General features: G+C 45.4%; 2 protein-coding genes across 2 annotated transcripts in view; one reads left to right on the top strand and one right to left on the bottom strand.

The window, feature by feature from the left end:
* The window catches only part of T265_00809 (hypothetical protein), a gene marked incomplete at both ends in the record, with an annotated part of 7,777 nt that extends 5,255 nt beyond the window's left edge, over positions 1-2,522 (top strand). The window contains one exon of the mRNA XM_009164681.1: positions 2,300-2,522. Coding sequence (XP_009162945.1) covers positions 2,300-2,522 — 223 coding nt within the window. The remainder of the gene's footprint in view (positions 1-2,299) is intronic.
* The window catches only part of T265_00810 (hypothetical protein), a gene marked incomplete at both ends in the record, with an annotated part of 28,823 nt that extends 11,631 nt beyond the window's left edge, over positions 1-17,192 (bottom strand). The window contains 6 exons of the mRNA XM_009164682.1: positions 4,733-4,939; positions 5,298-5,740; positions 7,956-8,106; positions 10,821-10,997; positions 16,699-16,836; positions 16,875-17,192. Of these exons, the coding sequence (XP_009162946.1) occupies positions 4,733-4,939; positions 5,298-5,740; positions 7,956-8,106; positions 10,821-10,997; positions 16,699-16,836; positions 16,875-17,192 (1,434 nt within the window). The remainder of the gene's footprint in view (positions 1-4,732; positions 4,940-5,297; positions 5,741-7,955; positions 8,107-10,820; positions 10,998-16,698; positions 16,837-16,874) is intronic.
* Between the last annotated feature and the right edge of the window lie 1,793 nt (positions 17,193-18,985).

Genomic DNA, 18,985 nt, shown 5'->3' with positions numbered 1-18,985 from the left:
ATATAGCCAATGGTTGCTATCTGACTAATGTATGCACAAAATGTTTTGAAAGAAAAGATAAAACAAACATCGGTGAAATGACAGCGGTTCAGGGTTGTCCGAATTCCGTATGATTTGGCACTCTGGGTAAAGGCCGTTTTTTATGAATGTGTGGGTAAAACCGACCTTCAATAGCATGGGTGAACAACGCAGTTGACCCCCAGGATGAAAGAATCAATATCACCGACAAATAAGTGAAATGTGGGAGAAATTTTCATGCCTTCCTCATACGAATCAACCTCCCTGAGTGACTGATGTGGTTTTTCACTAAGGTAGATCGCTCTACGGGTGGAATGCTGTGTGGTGGTCCCGCTTCAATGAAAAAAAACCGTAGGGCTGGACAGATTGAGTCTATAGTGCGAGCAATTCACCTCAGATGTGGCTTTATGGTCCCATTGACCATTAAAAGGCGCTCTCATTAACGTACCCTCAGCTAGGTATTCCACACTTTTTGACTTGCAAGCATCATCGATCCTGAATGAGTTGTCTTGACCCCTAGTCTAATACGTTAAAATCACGAACGTATTAAATGGCACTTATTGATTATTGTAAATCTCATCGAATCGGACAATCTCATCTGGAGATCGATATGGCTAACCATGGGTTGCTGAACTGCTCGCTAACTCATTTCGAACTCATAGCTCACGACGAACACTTAAGAACTAAACTGAAGTATTTATGCTGACTTAACCAAGCTAGCAAGCTTACTACTCCAACCGTTAATATGCCCAAGGGATTTCTAACGTGTAATCAGCCAAACCTATCAAAACCACTGTGTGCTATTCCAGCCCAATGAAGCTGATTAGTAGTCCACATAGTCAAAGCTTAGTTAGTTAGGGAACAGGGGTCACCAAACATAAATAATCTAGCTGCGCTTGTTTCACTTGTCACATGCATTCAGATGAAACGTCACTGTTTTGCTTAATTCTACCGGGTTTTGTAAAGCCAGTAACGATGGGATCGGATTGCTATCGACGATACAACTCAGTCCTGAGTGAAAAGCCCTGTCTATCGATAATGGGTTGGCACGATCCAAAAAGTTGAGTGAAATACATTTATCCGTTTCATTCGGTGCACTTCCCAAGGCAAACCAATCGCATGCTAATGTGATGCTTGAATGTTTAGCTTAGTTCAGTTCGGTTATTCAGCTTACATATCGTGCAGTGGTTCTAGCTGCTACGGCTTCGTTCACCAGGGATAAAAAGAATAAGGGAATGAGGCACGCATTGAAGATGATGCTCCAATTCATGCATTGACAAATGGATCTGTTTAGCTAGTATGGTAGAAAGTGACAACTACGAAATGGCGCCACCGGCTGAGTCATTGATTTGTGCCGTCCCGCAGTCCTATCCTTAGAGAAGGCAGTCTTACATATCGTTCAGTGGTTCTAGCTGCTACGGCTTCGTTCACCGGGGATAAAAAGAATAAGGGAATGAGGCACGCATTGAAGATGATGCTCCAATTCATGCATTGACAAATGGATCTGTTTAGCTAGTATGGTAGAAAGTGACAACTACGAAATGGCGCCACCGGCTGAGTCATTGATTTGTGCCGTCCCGCAGTCCTATCCTTAGAGAAGGCAGCTGCTAATGTGAGTCAAATGAGTGACAAGTGCCTTCGTGATTCGTGGCCAAGTCATGGATTGATAAGCTCTCGATCGCCTCCATCCGACACATGACTGGAAGAGTTCTAGGAGGTAACCTGTTAGTAGCATACAAGTTACACGACCTAACCAGTGCAACTGGTGGTGTGACCAACTATCCATCGGGCAGAGTGTGCACTTTCCCTCCGACCATCTGGCGTAGCTAAGCATTACTGAGCTCATCTTTCTACCAGACCAGTGTAATGCTTCGGAGACACCAATGGTCAAAAACAGAGCCTCCGAAGATATTCCGCGTGCAGCCGACACGCCTCCAATCCATAAAATAGGATAGATTGGACTGCGGCATTGTAAACTCCACCCTTAACAATCAAGCTTATGTAACGTCGGCGCCACAAATATCGGAGGCTGGCAAATACTCCCTTGGCCTTCCCAATTTGAGAAGTAGTCTTTAATCAGACCGCCGCGACTTATGCAGGTGATCAGATAGACGAACTCTAAACAGGTGCGAAACTCACAACGAACTGTGCACTGACAGTCGGCATGCTCAACATCCGTGAGCGAACGCCTTGGAAGTTAGAGGCAGGTAAAGAACCACAAGAAACCACTGCCTGACATTACTCTATGTGGTGAACTAATGCGATAATTTGCTGTAATAAGACAAAAAGATAAGCGTTCAGCTCCAGCACCCTTCCAGTGCCTAGCTGCCATGCCACCCGAAGAAAGCACGAGGGCTGGGACACTGCCAGGTTGCCCAAGCCTAGACAGGGAAAGTCGAGAGGCGGAGGTCGGATTCGAACCACGGACCTTCCGGTCAGTAAATTCGCGCTCTAACCACTTGGGCCATCTCGCCCATATTTGCTGTAAACACACATATCCATAGCAAGAGATACACAAAACCCTCATGAGACAAGAATTTAGAAGGGATGTACTTTATCATCGGACACTGTCAATTTCTGAGGAACAACGGAGATCATTGTTTGTCGTCGTAAGGAGCAGCACTCATCGCACAGTGGAGGTACGATTGATGCAACCACGACCAAGGTGAAACCCAGTCTGATTTTAGCGAATGTGAATATCGCGACGACGGACCAACATTCACAGGGTAATAAAAGAGGGCATCCTGGAGGCTATGGCCACTAGACTGATGCCCCGGTGGTTTTCGCACGATATCCTTGTAACGTTTTTGAAGACAGGAATCACCGTTGAGGCGCTCCAATCTGGTGGTATTCAGGATACTTTGGAGCAAAGTCGTTGGGATAACAAGAATGAACTCTCCATCTTTTTTGAAGAGTGCGGGATGCAAACCATCTGCACCAGGTGCTTTGTTGCATTAACGCAATGAGGTTGCGCGCTGGACTTTTGTTGTCGACGGCGGACTGGTGCCCACCTTCCACTCTAGCTTACTTGTTTTTCCCAGAATGTGAGCTGATGAGGGCTAGGAGAACCGTTGTTCAAAGTGTGCAGGCCGTAGTTCAATAAGAGGTTTCTGTGAAAGAAGTGAAGTCTCATTTTTTCGGTGATTGTCTTACTCACATCCACCCTCCTCGGACCGGCCGGAGCAGGGTGCGATTCTTCCCTCTCACAAAAGCTCTCTCAATTTGTCGGGGTTGTGCTATCCATTAGCGCTCTGTCGATCCTTAGGCTTTTCATTATTCGGTATCTGAAGTATCTGCGTGCACAACCACAGTCATATATCATTGGTATGGCTTTTCTGGCTTTAATCAGAGCTGCTGATCGTGACGAGGTCCAGTGTTCATTGAGGTACGCGGGCTACCTCGGCCAGATTGTTTCACAGGCTATGAGCATGGCTTCTTCCAACTTTTTTCAATCATCATCCAAATCACCATTGTTTCCTTTCGAGTAGTAGGAGCTTCTCAGCCACCTCAACTTTATATCGTGGAGCTACAGAGGTGCTTTGCATCAGCAAGTGTCCAAGAAGGAAAGCGAGTAGATATGCGTGCCTGCACAGTGCCTTGATCAGAGATAAGTGCAGTATTCCAAAACGAACGACAATCTTGTATCGAAGCCTTCCACCGATGCTGGCTAGAAACATGGTGTTCATCCATCCCATGAACGTCACCTGCGAGTCGGTCATCAAGATGACCCGCCTCAGAGCTTAGTCGGCCAACCTGTGCAATCATACCACCTGTCAGAATCTGGATATCTGTATCTAGAGTTGACCAAAACATCCGTAACAAATCATTAAAGTTATCTTCTTGAGCCTCAGAGTTGCGTATGCTGACACAGCAAACAAAACCGTTTACCACGTCGAGGTACACTGTCGTCAACCTAAGTGCGAAAAGGCGTTTATTAGTTGGAGTCTAATAAAGAGCACTTAGCTGTAGGACAAGGCACAATTCCCACACCGTAGGTATGACGAGCCATCGCATCGCGATAACCAGACACCATGAGAGTAAAGTGCTAGAAATCTACGTTCGTACCAAGCGGTTCGAGATGTATTTTCCAGAGGAACAGCAAACGTCGATCGGAGGATAGAACGCCTGGAAAAGAGCGCAATCTGACACGAGACGGATGTTATACTATGTACTACGCTACTACTATACCATTACTTATACTATGTACTATGTGCATACCCCGATTTCTTGTCAGTCCCTTAGCCACGGAGTCTATGGTACAGTGCAGTATGTCTAAACTGCCTATATATATTCAGCATCGAAGACCACAATAATTAGGAAACGTACACTGAAGGTAGAATAAGCTTGCAAAGGTTCCCAACCCGGGCCAAAAATCCCGTTTGGTGCTATCGCCAACGGGGAAGGTCAACTGAGGACGTGGTTATTGGGTCGGATGTTGACCGTCTTGGCCTCCGGTTCGTCTAGTGTCCGGTGTTATAAACAGGACATGGTCACCATCTGAGCACATCTCGCCGCATACAAACGAGCATGGACAGTTGCAGTACGTGGCACTCACGGAGCCGGCTATAGTGAAGAGTGAAACAAAAAAGCCGTTCCCCCGAGAGAGGATTGATCTCCAAAAGAGAATACCTTTGCTTATTACCTCACATTTTTGCGGCTCACTGTTTTAAAAGGCGAATGAGCAAGCAGGGTAGAAAAGTCACTGGTTACTTGCCTCGGCGGACTCCACATCTTTGTTATATTGCTTCGGTGGATAGCGCATCGCCTTGACGGCTTGGTTGTGGATCCCCAAACAGAAACGGATGCGCTGGTGAAATTGATCAAAAGGTTCTCTTGTCGAGTACAAATCTAAGGTTTCCTTCGTCGTTACATACTGTTTCTCGTGATTGATACTTGCGTCAATTACACCATCTCGTATGGCCTGAAAAGACAGAATCACAGTGTCAATAATTAGCGAAATGCAGCGTTATGCAATTCTCAACAAGCACAGTCGGTAGCAAATTTTTGGGTGGGAACAAATATGCGAAATAAACAGACAGAGAGCGATCCATCTCAACCTGGTAGGGGCCGATTAGATAGGCCAAATCTGCGACACTAGAACAGTCACTGAATCATTCACGGATGCAGTTAAAAATAGCTTACTCTGGAATTTTAATAGTGGCATGGAGGACATTAAAGATTTTAGACCCAGGGTCAGTAGGGTCTTCAGGAGATAGAATTCTACGGAATAGCAAATGTTTTTCATTATGTGTTACTCCTTAAACAGAAATACAACGTACTTTAGCTACAATGTATTCTGCATCCTTGGCGTTGCCCAACTGCAGCTTCTCAGCTATACTGGCAAGTGAAATGCGTGAATAACTCAAAGAGATACGGCGAACTCCCGTTTTGATTACATTGTGACGTAAGCGGATAATGAGAGTATACGTTCGGTCAGCGGAGAACTGAGCTCCGTGAACCCGCACAACCTCACTGAACCGACCCAAATCACCAGCATGAATGGACTGCGTCAGTTGGAAGTAAGGTTGAAGAGCTGCTTTGAAATGTGCCTGACGAAAAACTGACCGGTCTGGTTGATCACCCAGTAGCAATTCAACCACGGTGTTCAACTTGTGTAGAGCCTGCTTGAACCCGATTGCGGCATTTTGAGGGGCCTTGCGCAGAGCAGCCACCAAATGCTCATGGGCGGCAGAATAGTCTAGCTGAATTGCCTTTATGCGCCCTGCAAAACGTACACAAGGGACAAGGTGATCAAAGCGAGTACGAATGAAAACCCTTAAAGGATGTTATCACCAGAAAATATGCGAAATGCCCATACACATATACAATAGCATATTTTCGAGATCCAAGAAATTCCACTTTGTCGGGCTGTGGTACCTTTCATGTGTATCCGTGACGCAACTTTGAACGGTAGCGATCCGGAAGCAGGTGCTTAACTAAAAATATGGATATCCCGCTAAATAAACTGTTTAACTTCAACGAACTACCGTTTGGTTCCGGAACAAATGGTCACTGAATTTGACAGGCTCACCTTCACGATAAATAGTTTATTGCGACCAGAAATAAGAGTTACCGGGGAGGTTTTGGTAACTCGTCGCTAGATGAAACAGGCCACCAGAGATGGCTGAAAAATGGGTGCATCAAGTTGGATTTTTCGCTAAGTATGCTTACCACGCCGGACCTACAACAGAAGGTAATGAGTATCCACCGCTGCATTACCCTCGAAAAGCAAGGTGCACAGTCTTGTTTCCATTTTTAACCGGGCGGAAATTACGGTCAAAGATGTTAAATCCATTTTTAAACCATAGCAACGTGGAAACAGGTGACCAAATTCCATGACTTACACCTACAGAGATAGTAAGCTAGAACTCACTGTGGTTTACGGAAGCAGATCCGAAAACTGAGGCGCAACAAAACTCAGCAAACTACCCAGTTAGCACGCATCCGCGCCTGAATGAAGAACCTGTGCAGAACTTCTGCCTTGATGTTCGGCTTTTTAAGCCGCGGGAGATTGAGACGTTTAAGAGGCATCAATGCCTCTTTATTTGACTCATAGTAATAAAAAAACCACAATACTCTGCATTTTCGAGTCCCTACGGAATGTAAACCGTCGGCCGATTTGAGTGGTTTTGTTTTGATGCACCATTTCCGCACCCAGGTGCGGACTGGGTGCAGAATTTTGTTTCATTTCCGCACTGGTTCCGCACTCGGGTGCGATTCTGTGCGGAAATTTCCACACCCGGGTGCAGATATACTGCAGAAATTTCTGCACCGGTGCTAACTGGGTAGCGATCAATACCATGTCACTTCAAAAAACCGAGTGCTGGCTAAAAATGAGTTGAAATCAGCTTGGTGATGACCAATATATGCTACGTTAGAAGGTAGATTTCGTGTATTGTGCTGCATCAGAGAGCAAGCGTCCTCGATGTGGCTGAAATCAACGTGCATCCAAATCTGCTCTCAAAATCTGCCATTTACGGATCAAACAGTATCCCAACAACATGCCACATAAGCAACCATAAAACCGTTAAAGATTGTGTTGAAAGACGGACTGGTAAAATACAACCACAACAGACTGGTATTGCACTCGCTGTGAAGGTACAACTACATGCACATTGTGCATTCATCTTTCGAATCTTCAGTGCATAGAATTCCTATTCTAGTCAAGTAGTAAACTTGTTGCACAAGGATGCCTAAGATAAGGTCAAAATGTCCTGGGACCCAAGCAAAACAGAATTCAATTGTTGATTAGTACGTCTGCAAGACGGCTTTGCAAAACAGATACACGGACCGTTATCATGCAACACAAGAGCAAGACAACTTGAATCTCGAGAGCTTGCTCAGTGTAACAAGAGGCCACACAATGGAGACCAAAGCCTCTCGAAGGATATGAGGCTTTAAGCGACCTTTGTAACATACATCAAAAGTTCGTCGGACCAACCTGAAGAAACAACAAAAAACGCTCAGCTGTAGCACCCTTCTGGTGCCAAGCTGCCATGCCACCCGAAGGAAGCACGAGGGCTGGGATACTGCCAGGTTGCCCAAGCCTAGACAGGGGAAGTCGAGAGGCAAAGGTCGGGTTCGAACCACGGACCTTCCGGTCAGTAAATTCGCGCTCTAACCACTTGGGCTATCTCGCCCCCGAAGCAACAACAGAGGAATTGCAGATCCCTGCAGGCGTGCGTGAGCACACTGTACTACCGAAAGTCAGTTCATGAGGGAGAGTTTAGCCCGAAGATCTATGATGAGGTGTCCGTAAGAGATAAGACAATTCCTATGAAAAACATGCCCATGTTGTGGTAAATAGCGCTTTTCTAGATTAGGCAATTTAGTCTCTCAGTGATCAACAGATATTGTCGCATGAATTTCGGTAACATAAGATTCCATTGCCAGGTGTCTAAAAAGGAGAGAAAAGTCCGCAAACTTTTAGAACCCACCAAGATAGTACAGATACCGGGCCCATTCGTTGTTTGGAGCACTTTCTGGAAAAACCACTCGACTGACCAATTTGAAAGCCTGTTCGTGCAGTTGATAGTGTAGGTAGTTTCTGAGCAGAAGATTGATCAGAACGGCTTGGGATTCGTAGTTCTAAATCAAAGACAAAAGGGAATGATAGTTTAACCATACGTAGGTAACCGGCACGAGGTAGTAATGAGTTCAGACTTAATTATTAGAAAATGGGTTAATTTTTAACCGAGGAAGATCTATGTCAGGTCCACGAAATTGGCGAAAAAATCGCCTACCTATTTGTGTAAGTATTCACGTTAGATTTTAAACAGTTGAACACTGCTGAAGTGAACGCTTCCATGGGCTTCACTGAAATTCCGTTTGAAGGCGGTGGTCAGACGACCCATGAGTGTTTCGGAAGCTGGCTCGCTTCCAAGATGATCGGCAAGCAAGTTCCACTTCCTCCATCTGCGCTTGTTTAGATAGTCGGATGGTTAGCCGAAAAGGTCGGCGCACCGAAAACATGGATAGTGCAGTCCATCGAAACAAAGGCAGTTAAACGGCATATCTTAGCTACAGCAGAGTTCATCGCCGTCAGGCTAAATAAAACTCTGCCCTCTGAGTTCAAAAGAGCTGGTAACCAACCAACTGGAGACTGCAAGACGGCAGAAAGTAACGGAGAGCAGAACTCATGGAAAAGCCGCCGAAGCTTGGATCGATGTCATCTGCCAAATCCGTCGGGTCTGTTGTTCGATTTTGTTTCCCTAGCCCCTACACAACCAATTGCCACCTTCAAGGGGACGGATTCCGCGTTCGGTGATGAGCGTCACATTGTTCTCACGCCAAATTCAGTAGTACTAAGTACTAACGAGGAGCCCATGTTCTCCTCGTGGAGTGCAAAACCCATTCATGGTGAGGTAAAGAGTGGTTCCTCCAGTTGACCCATTTAGCACTTTGATGCCAGTGGAGAATCCAACTGGCGCCGTCAGAGCCCCGTTAGCCCGTGTGCAACAGGGGTCAAAAAATGACCAGCACAGTCGTCCGATTTGCATTTGAGGGATCGACGGCCAAGGGGCGTCTGAAGTATGTAACAGAATCGCCGTATAGATCCGTGAAGTGAGTTGTCCGGCAGCATTCAGCTGGTTCAGGCTAGAGAAGGATGAAGCCACGTAACCAGTTGAGGTGTGAAAATATACAATTTTCCAGACAGCTTCCACTGTATGCAGGAACGTTTGAATGAAGCGGAAGCAAACGAACTGATAACGTCGCACGATTTTCTGGATTTAAAAAGCAGACCAACGAAATATGCACCCCAAGTCAACACTCAAGTTTGCTACTAGCAGGCAACATCTGGTGACGTAACTGACAAACAGGTTAAAATGCCGCTTAAAAAACTGCTGAGCTGCAGCACAATCAAAATTTTAACTTCTGTTTGTGCCTTTGGAATCTATCAACCAATCGAAGTTTGAAAGTCATGTTCAACTTGGCCAACTTAAACCCAGGATAGAAGAGCACAGCTGATGAAGCCGAATGGACTTCATCTTCCGGAGATTATTTTGGATGTACCATGCAGACCTATGCGGAAGCCACAGAGGAGCGCCAGCCCGGATGAACAATGTCGTCACTTCGAATAGAAATATGTAGAGGGTTTGATGCCAGTGGAGTAGTGTTAGGGAGAATGTAGAAGGCGCTGGCAGTTTTCCAGCTTTGCAAACTCGTCCTACTTCCTACTTGTGGGTGATGACCCTACGTGACGTGGTTATATTTATTCATGCGAACCATAGTTCCATTAAAGCTGGAATATCGTAACAATGTCCACACCCAAATAGGACACGAAGTTTCAAGTCGGTGCTCATGCAAAAAAATCAAACCAAGGAACACGCTGCATAGTTCCACCCATGGACTAGAAGACTAGCTTGCCTACACATAGAGACCAAGAGCCAGAGAACAATTCCGTTAAGCTGAGTAAGTTAGGGGCGTACATAAGAAAACGGAGCAAGGTGTTTTCGCAACGTCGCATCGTTCAATTATCCTGCTGAGTTTAAGGGTCATTTCAAAATTGGTCAAACAGATCAGTCCAAAATTAGAAACGTACTTTCCTCGGAATCCTGTTTTTAGTCCGGAGTCTGCTATGTTGAAGATGTTTTTGTGTCACGAGTGAGATATGTATACAAGATGCTCAGTTTAAAAAAACGACTTCAGGTTGGATTGGCGCGCGCAAGAGGCTTTGGGAGACTAGACAAGTGAACAGTAATTTGATGAAAAGGATGTGAACAGTCGTCGCGTCGTGAAACATGGTCAAATGTAAAATCTACTGGGCTTTATAATGTTATAATGGACAAAGAAAACATTTAAAAATCATTCAGATCGCTCTCCTCCAAAAAATAAGAAATCCCAAAACCCGTTTGTAGTAAACCACTTTCACTTCATTGGCTACCCCAACTCTTGTGCTGTTTCACGTGGTATTTGAGATCGACATGTATCCGGAGCTGAAGTCAACTATTTTGTGGGTAGCAAAAGAAAACAGCAATGTATTTCTCAGTCATGGATCACCTTTTCGATTACTGTCATCATCACCATCAAGAGGATGGAAGCCCATACAAGTGACCAATGTGTGCCCACTTGAGTAATGACGTAGCTGAATAGGGTCGAGTGGGCTGCGTGTTGAAATACTGCATAAAAAGTCGGTAAGAGGAAATCAACAGGAGTTCGCTGTTCCCCAGTTTAAACTGCTAAGCAACATATCGACTTGGCGGCCGTTACTTTTAGTTTATCTGACTGGCAAATACCCGAAACACATCCTTGGAACAGCTCATAAAGTGTTAAGCATAGTGATGGAACAGTCAAACACTCACCGATCTGAGGGTAGCGGTGCACAAGCGAGCATGAAGAAAAGGTCGAACGGCTTCTAGACGCTCGACCAGTTCGTAACTTCGACTATGGTAGTAATAGCATCGACTGGCAAGCAGCGCCATCGAACGCCGGTTGGTCATGTTTATCCTTTCCATCAGCAGATCAGAACACCTCGTTGCCTAAGGAAGGAAATGGAAAATAAGTAGCAATCAGGGTTGTGGAAAGGCTGCAAAGAAGAGAAACAGAAGACACCCCATTGACACTGATGCACCAAATTACCTGAACGTAGTATTCAGTATGCTCTATAGTCCACAACAGTTAAACTGGCGTCTTGCAATGGTTCAAGAGAGCATGAAAAACTCAATTTCACAAACAGATGTTAACAAGCTATGAATGCAATAGACACAAAACGAGCTGAACCGACTCAATTGCTTATAGTAAGGCCCTCAGGCCCTCAGTTCACTACGCCTTAGACTGAGTGTGGCCGTTGACTCGTAGGACAGCGCACACGAAAAATGCAGCCTCCTTTGGCAGACAACAGGTGGAAAAACACAAAACACGATCCCACCATCTTAATGTGACAAACTCACTCACCGACGCGGTAAATCACCACCTCAGGTTTATCCACTGATTGCGCGAACGATCCCATCATTCTGTCCCCTATACATTCGCATCGTTTAGTTTACCCAAATGAATCAAACCGTACGGCAGGTTGCATGAAGCCCGAGCGAGCCATGGGAGCTGAAATACGGTTAAGTTACTCAAACCTAGAAAGAAACCATCGAAAAGCCAGTGGCGAGCTCAAGCCCTGGACTGAGTTACTGTTTAGACTTTGAGTCTTTAAGTGAGTGCAAAGTTAGTCACATGAACCCTTAGGAATTGTAAGATATATATGCTGAACGGCCATCGACTCCTTCCTTGTTGTTTCTATCAGATACGAACCACAACGAATCTGGTACTGTTCACTGACGAGGGACATTGAGTCAAACACTCACCGATCTGAGGGTAGCGGTGCACAAGCGAGCATGAAGAAAAGGTCGAACGGCTTCTAGACGCTCGACCAGTTCGTAACTTCGACTATGGTAGTAATAGCATCGACTGGCAAGCAGCGCCATCGAACGCCGGTTGGTCATGTTTATCCTTTCCATCAGCAGATCAGAACACCTCGTTGCCTAAGGAAGGAAATGGAAAATAAGTAGCAATCAGGGTTGTGGAAAGGCTGCAAAGAAGAGAAACAGAAGACACCCCATTGACACTGATGCACCAAATTACCTGAACGTAGTATTCAGTATGCTCTATAGTCCACAACAGTTAAACTGGCGTCTTACAGTGGTTCAAGAAAGCATGAAAAATTCAATTTCACAAACAGATGTTAACAAGCTATGAATGCAATAGACACAAAACGAGCTGAACCGACTCAATTGCTTATAGTAAGGCCCTCAGGCCCTCAGTTCACTACGCCTTAGACTGAGTGTGGCCGTTGACTCGTAGGACAGCGCACACGAAAAATGCAACCTCCTTTGGCAGACAACAGGTGGAAAAACACAAAACACGACCCAACCATCTTAATGTGACAAACTCACTCACCGACGCGGTAAATCACCACCTCAGGTTTATCCACTGATTGCGCGAACGATCCCATCATTCTGTCCCCTATACATTCGCATCGTTTAGTTTACCCAAATGAATCAAACCGTACGGCAGGTTGCATGAAGCCCGAGCGAGCCATGGGAGCTGAAATACGGTTAAGTTACTCAAACCTAGAAAGAAACCATCGAAAAGCCAGTGGCGAGCTCAAGCCCTGGACTGAGTTACTGTTTAGACTTTGAGTCTTTAAGTGAGTGCAAAGTTAGTCACATGAACCCTTAGGAATTGTAAGATATATATGCTGAACGGCCATCAATCGACTCCTTGTTGTTTTTATCAGATACGAACCACAACGAATCTGGTACTGTTCACTGACGAGGGACATTGATTAGGGACAATAAAAGGTATCCAGAACATGTAAATAAATTACGAACCACGTAGTCGTGTTACAGCTGAACGAGGAGGGAGTACAGACAATAGATTCGTCACGGCTAGTTGTACACCGAAGGTAATTACTTGGGAACATAAATGCCGATGGCTGCGATAATGGCCTCATCTGCCAATGGCGCTGACCATCGACGTGCCCTTTCTCGGAAGTTCCGTGCAGCAGACAGCAGCAAAGTTTGTTGGTTGTTGCCTTTAGGCGTGACTGCTGTCATTACCTGTCATTTCTCATATGGTTCAACGGAGATGACTGTACAAGTTGAGTTGTTGGTATTCGAAAGACATACCCAAGCTGGTGTATCCTACTTAACATCACTAGTTAGCCAATAGAATATGACGTCAATACAGCTACTAGCAATTGCGATCTTTTATTTGCAAACCATGAACTGGAAACCCAGCGAAACGATTATTGAGAATTGGACTCTTTGGAAATCTGAAAATCCTTCTCAGGACTTCTCTAGAGAACCGGCCTGACACCTTCCGCGGGTAGTGATGTGGACGAGCATAGGACTCTCCCGTGGCTAATGAAGTTTCTTACACGCTATACTTACACTGTGGAAACCATACGAGTGCCACCAGGAACCAATGCTCGAGCATCCGATTCTGCTTACGTGAATCATCAAGTGCTTAAAGGAGAATGCGATTGGTTTGCAGACATCAGCATACACCGAGTGCTTGTAGATATACGATCTTCTGTGGGCAATTGGCAGGCACACTAGTTGGTGGGTAGTAAAATAGCGATGAACGAACTGCTTTCAGCGGCATCGGTACGCAAAATTGATGGCTGTTAATTAACTACAGTGGGAATGCTCGAAGACAAAGTAGACAACCGACTGTATACTTGATTGGCTGCTAACATGAATGCCGTGAGATGAACTGACTCCAGAGTAATTGCCAATAGTAAACGAACAGGCAACTACGATGTTGACGTGCAACCATCATTTGTGATCCGCTTGAATGAGCTAAAGTATCTTATCATGATGTGGTCACATTAGGTAGTGTGGAACAGAGGCATAGAATAGTATTTGAAAACAGGGCCTAATGGTCAGGACGCGTTAAATGTACACAACACCGTGATATCACTATGTCGATAAGCACCCATATCCAATAATGTAGTGGGCCTCTGATACACCAGCCTCGCAAATGACATACACGAGTGCAGCCCAGACTCTTTTATGTTTTTCATGCTCCCTCGCCAGGTCATTTGCTGTCCACCTTGCAACACCTTCCAGTTGGAACCTGCTCCCGCAAAGTGGATGAAGCGAGGCAGCCGACCACCTGGTAAAGGTAGCACGCAGCCGAACGTTACAACCGAATTAAATAATCAATTGGACAGGAAGTTAACTCTTCGCCAAAACATATACCTCAAAAGCCCATAGTGTCAAGGGTAAAGGTAGCACGCAGCCGAACGTTACAGCCGAATTAACTCTTCGCCAAAACACATACCTCAAAAGCCCATAGTGTCAATCCGATGTTTCTATGGCACATTTGAAATGCTTCGGAGGCGATGGTCAGAAACAAGCAAACCGGTCTCCAACGTGCGGCGACCAGGCTGCAACACCGCAAAGTGATAAGGGGCGCACTGCCACGTGTTATCCCCTGTCTTTCACGGACAGGCTTGTCACACAGACTACAGAGGTACCTAATTGAAGGAAAGGAGAACGCGCTTCGGCATAGTTGGCATTCATTTCGTCAACAATGCTTCATCCGACGTGCTGGGACTACCCCGCTACCTAAATGTGTCCACTACCTCCAGCGGTTCTGATGTCATGACCAACTTCTGCGATGAACTTGCCCATTCTTGTGACAGAACTACATACCTTGAAGGTATGCAGCGCATACACGGCTGCGTGGCAAAATTATATCACTTTGTGTACTTAGTATCTGGATGAAATCCGAACCAAGTACCGCAATAACTTACGAATACTCCAGGTCTTTATAGATCTCCGGGAAGATGTTCCATGTCAGAGGTAGAAGATATAGCAAACGTGCCCTCAATGAATAATTCAGTTACGAATTTTAAGAAGCCGGCAGAGGGAAGCCCGATGCACTCAGCAGACTTTCATGCTCTCATGGGTACTGAAATACAAAGACTAAAGAAGTGTGGCGAAAGCGTCCAAATTATTTTCGAGGAAAGATGTCGTCATAAATCAGTTTGAAGCGAGTTACAATACTATCCCAACAAGAACACCTTCAAAGAACTAAAAGACGTCTCCTGGAAAGGGGCGTTTCCCCATGAAAGGGAAAGTAATGGGAAACATGTTGCAAGGTTTGCACTGTCGATGAGGTTTCATTTGCATCCAGATACTTTATCAGCTTTTGAGGCAGGGACAGGATTTGTTTCTTATGTGGTTATTGCCCCAGCCTTTATTTACATATACTCGCGCAAAATGAGTATGTACGAGGACTTCCAGCCCAGACCATCTAGATCATCAAGTGCGAGTGCTTTTCTAAATAGCTGAACTCCAGTAAAAGAAGAAATAAGGCAATTTACTGCAGAAATGTACTCTTGTATAAGCGCCAACAAATGCCTACCAGTGAAAATTCGACAACCATTGAGTTATGACGCGTTGTCTCATCCTTTATGTGGTGTGCCATAACAATCAACCCACCCATACCTTTCAAACCGATGACGCCACCTTGATTGGTGATGAAACGTTTGCAGCCCATCCCAACCGAACAAACCAACAACCATATATTACAAGATTCAGCGGCTGGTATCCCTGAAGGGTTCCATATAATGAGTTGTGAGTAGACGGTGTGCATAGGTCGCATTCGTCTTGATGAAATAAGGCCTAGCACTAGGAGATTGGCAAACTGGCCATAAGAGGAACCAGATGATAAAATCAACTGACCAATCCGCAAGCAATTACTTCAGTTGTGACAGAACAATAGGATAGGCTCCAAGACTTAATAAACTATAGACTGAAACACTTTGAGCAAACTAGTTTAAATTGAACTTTACCGAGATATAGCAGCTGAACCTGACAGCAAAACGACTACACCCAGCAGTGTCCCCCAGGTAGCGCATGCCCGGCACGGACGAAACTTGTTCACCTACCGGCAGTTGAGCGATTGAGAACCTCAATTCTTAATTGACACTTCTTCTATGATATATTCAGTCACGAGGGGAGTGGATGTCGGTCTGTATGGCATCGAGACCCGTTGAGCGGGTTGTGCCAATGCCCTGGTCTTCCCATCTCTTTTAGCTGCCTAGATGTACTAGGTGGAAGCCTGTACTGGCCGTCAGGAATTGGGTTGACGTCGCATGCTCTGAATTACATCTGCAGCGGTTTACGGAGTGTTGCCTATTTTTGAGTGACACGCATAACCGAACAACTGGCGTCCAATTTTCAAGGATTATGGGCCGCTCATCGGCCAAAATCCACATACTCTCAACTTTTTTGTCCACATATACTGTCACAGCTTCCACCGCGATGGGTCTGCATCCAGAGCTTACAGATACAGCCGAGTACAGGAAACATCCTGTTGCAACCGTAAGGAGATAACTCAGTGCTTAGAGCGCGAATTTAACGACCGGAAGGTCCGTGGTTTGATCCTGACTACTGCATCTCGACTTTCCCTGTCTAGGCTTGGGCGACGTGACAGAATCCCAGCCAGCTAGGTAGCGAAAGGGCGCTACAGCTGAACGGGGGTGTTTTAGAAGCTTTCCTATCTATATTGATACAAACACTTTGGTTGCATAGGAAAGGTGGAAGGCTATGGGGCACTCCTTTTATGGGAGTTAAAGGGGACCTGTTTTGAATAGATTTACCCTGGGAAAAATTCGGGAAAATAATCTAAATCATTCCTATTTGAAGTGGTCATATTCTTAGCACCGCAACTAACCTCTTTATAGTGCTTTTCGTCGATAAGAAATATCAGCAAGAGCAGATGTAGGTAGGCTTCCACCTCCGGCAACAAAGGTACATTTTGTTTCCCACTTCTTGGTCGAAACGGTGAGACTGCACAGTCTGTATCCATCGCCTACAGTATGGAGGGTAAAATTCACTACGTATACCTACCTCGGGTAGAAACTCCATGAAATAAGCTTTTTGAGGCGATGGGCTCGGGAAGTACCCCTGAACGAGCCCGCGCAATACATTATGGTTCAGTTTACGGCGAACAGATGTTAGGCTCCGAATCACCCGGGTGATGTAATTCAATTCCTTTGTCGCAACTGCCTTTTCGATATAACGAATCTGCTCACGAATGTCTTCCAATGTGAGTTGGTCCACGTCTTTTTTCACATCCCCATCACTAGTAAATCCATTTGCCAACCTGTCGGACGCGGTAGCGTCACCCACATCTATCTCCGCAGGAGCCTGAACCTCGCCTTTCATTTTTGTGTGGAAGGTGCCAACGGACTCAACAGCGAAGGCGAGTTGCAGTGGAATTCAGCGTTCTCATTGGTTGGTACTTTTCAGCTGGTAGTCTGGCCTATGTTATTCTGGTGAATTGTTGACGTCTCGGGTCAATGAAAGAATGCCCGCTGGCTACCTTGTAACTGGCCATGGCACAATTTCACCATCTATAAGTGCTTAAACTAACAACACAACCCACTTCCGGAAAATAGAGCATTTTAGCATTTAATTTCAGGAAAATTCATCGTATCTTGCGCATTTGTCTATTCAATCTGATAAGTTTGAATGTTCCGTACCGTCGTTAAAGCAAATAGTTATGTGGCAAGTTTCCAGGTTGATTAGGTACTCACAAATGTTCGGGGGTGGAAACCCTGGTCCCGTTTAGTACAGCGGAGCACCCAGGTTTTGCTTCGCGTCAATATTGCAATCATGACTGATGATATGAATTTCTGGTCCATTTGCACGGACTGGAATGTCACACTGATTTCCATTTGCGGCTGCTTGAATTTAACGAATCAGGGAGCTGTTTGGGTTGAGAGCGGTTCGTCTCATTTTGCCTAATCAGCCAATTATTCATTCAGTGCACGCGCTAAACGACCAAGGTCACGCGATAGTTTCCGAACCAGACGGGTTGTGAGAAGTTTTCCTCCACTGGAATCCGCTGCGTATGAGCTGGATGTTTCCGTGGAAAAGGTTTCTTGAGGATTTTGTGACGCGTTGGATATCTCGGAAAACTGGTGGATAACAACGAGAATATTTGACGGGTTTGTGGCCCNTTATTATTATTATTATTATTATTATTATTATTATTATTATTAAGAGTTTCCAGTATATCGTAGAAGGCGTATATATCGTAGAAGAGTGAAAACTTCAAAAATAACTCATTTGGTTGGTAGGTTACAAGCAGCTTTGGTCTATCCGTGGTGGACGAAAAATAGGGGACACATGACGCATCCTCAGGTCATCTGCACGCAGGCCGTTGCCATGACAGTAGAAAGACTACCCGTCCTTCCTTCACCTGTGTGCTTCTGACGGCCCGATTATTTACGAATTGCCACCTTGATAAGTAGGTATTTCGCAACTCTAGGGACTTTTGCAGGCACGTCCAGCTGGACAGGCGATATACATTTAAGGGGCAGAAAATTGCCGTCGAAGGATATGGCAATCACGCCAACGAGAAGGTACCTGGACAGAGAGCTGATAGTAGTTTGCCATTATCGTTAAAGATGGCATTACTGGCTGTTTCTGGTCCCGGTTTAAACCCCTGTTCATCTGATGAACTACACCTTCGATTTTAAGTAACTTTTGTGCCACGAAACAGATGGATGTTTTGCAATCATAAACTTAACTCCAATTCCACTCTGTGCCACGCCAATGCATATGCTTTTCGCTTTACAGTAAAATATCTTCAAGATCACCGATTTCATCTTACCCTGGAGGTAGCAGCCAGATATCCCACTCTGGAAAAGTTTGTAAAAACAATTGAATGTCCAAGTTTAGCCAGCCGCAACGTGTACGACCGAGGAGCGTTCAACTTGCCGAACCTGTAAATATAACTTTGTCGAGGGGCTGACAACTAAATAGGTTTCACAATACCACCCGCTCTGCTTTCCGTTCCCGTTTAAGCACATTCTAGCGGTACGATTAGGTTTGGTGGTATAAACACCTGGCCACTAGGCCATCTTCATGTGCTCGGGTTGAATAGACTCACTGTGGTGTCAACCGCCCTACTTATCGAGAGACATACAGGACAGATAACAACGGTTCTGTAC

Source organism: Opisthorchis viverrini (assembly GCF_000715545.1).
Source record: "Opisthorchis viverrini unplaced genomic scaffold opera_v5_8, whole genome shotgun sequence".
Classification (NCBI taxonomy): Eukaryota; Metazoa; Platyhelminthes; class Trematoda; order Opisthorchiida; family Opisthorchiidae; genus Opisthorchis; species Opisthorchis viverrini.
Note: the sequence above shows the minus strand (reverse complement) of the source record. Positions and strands in the feature narration are given on the sequence as shown.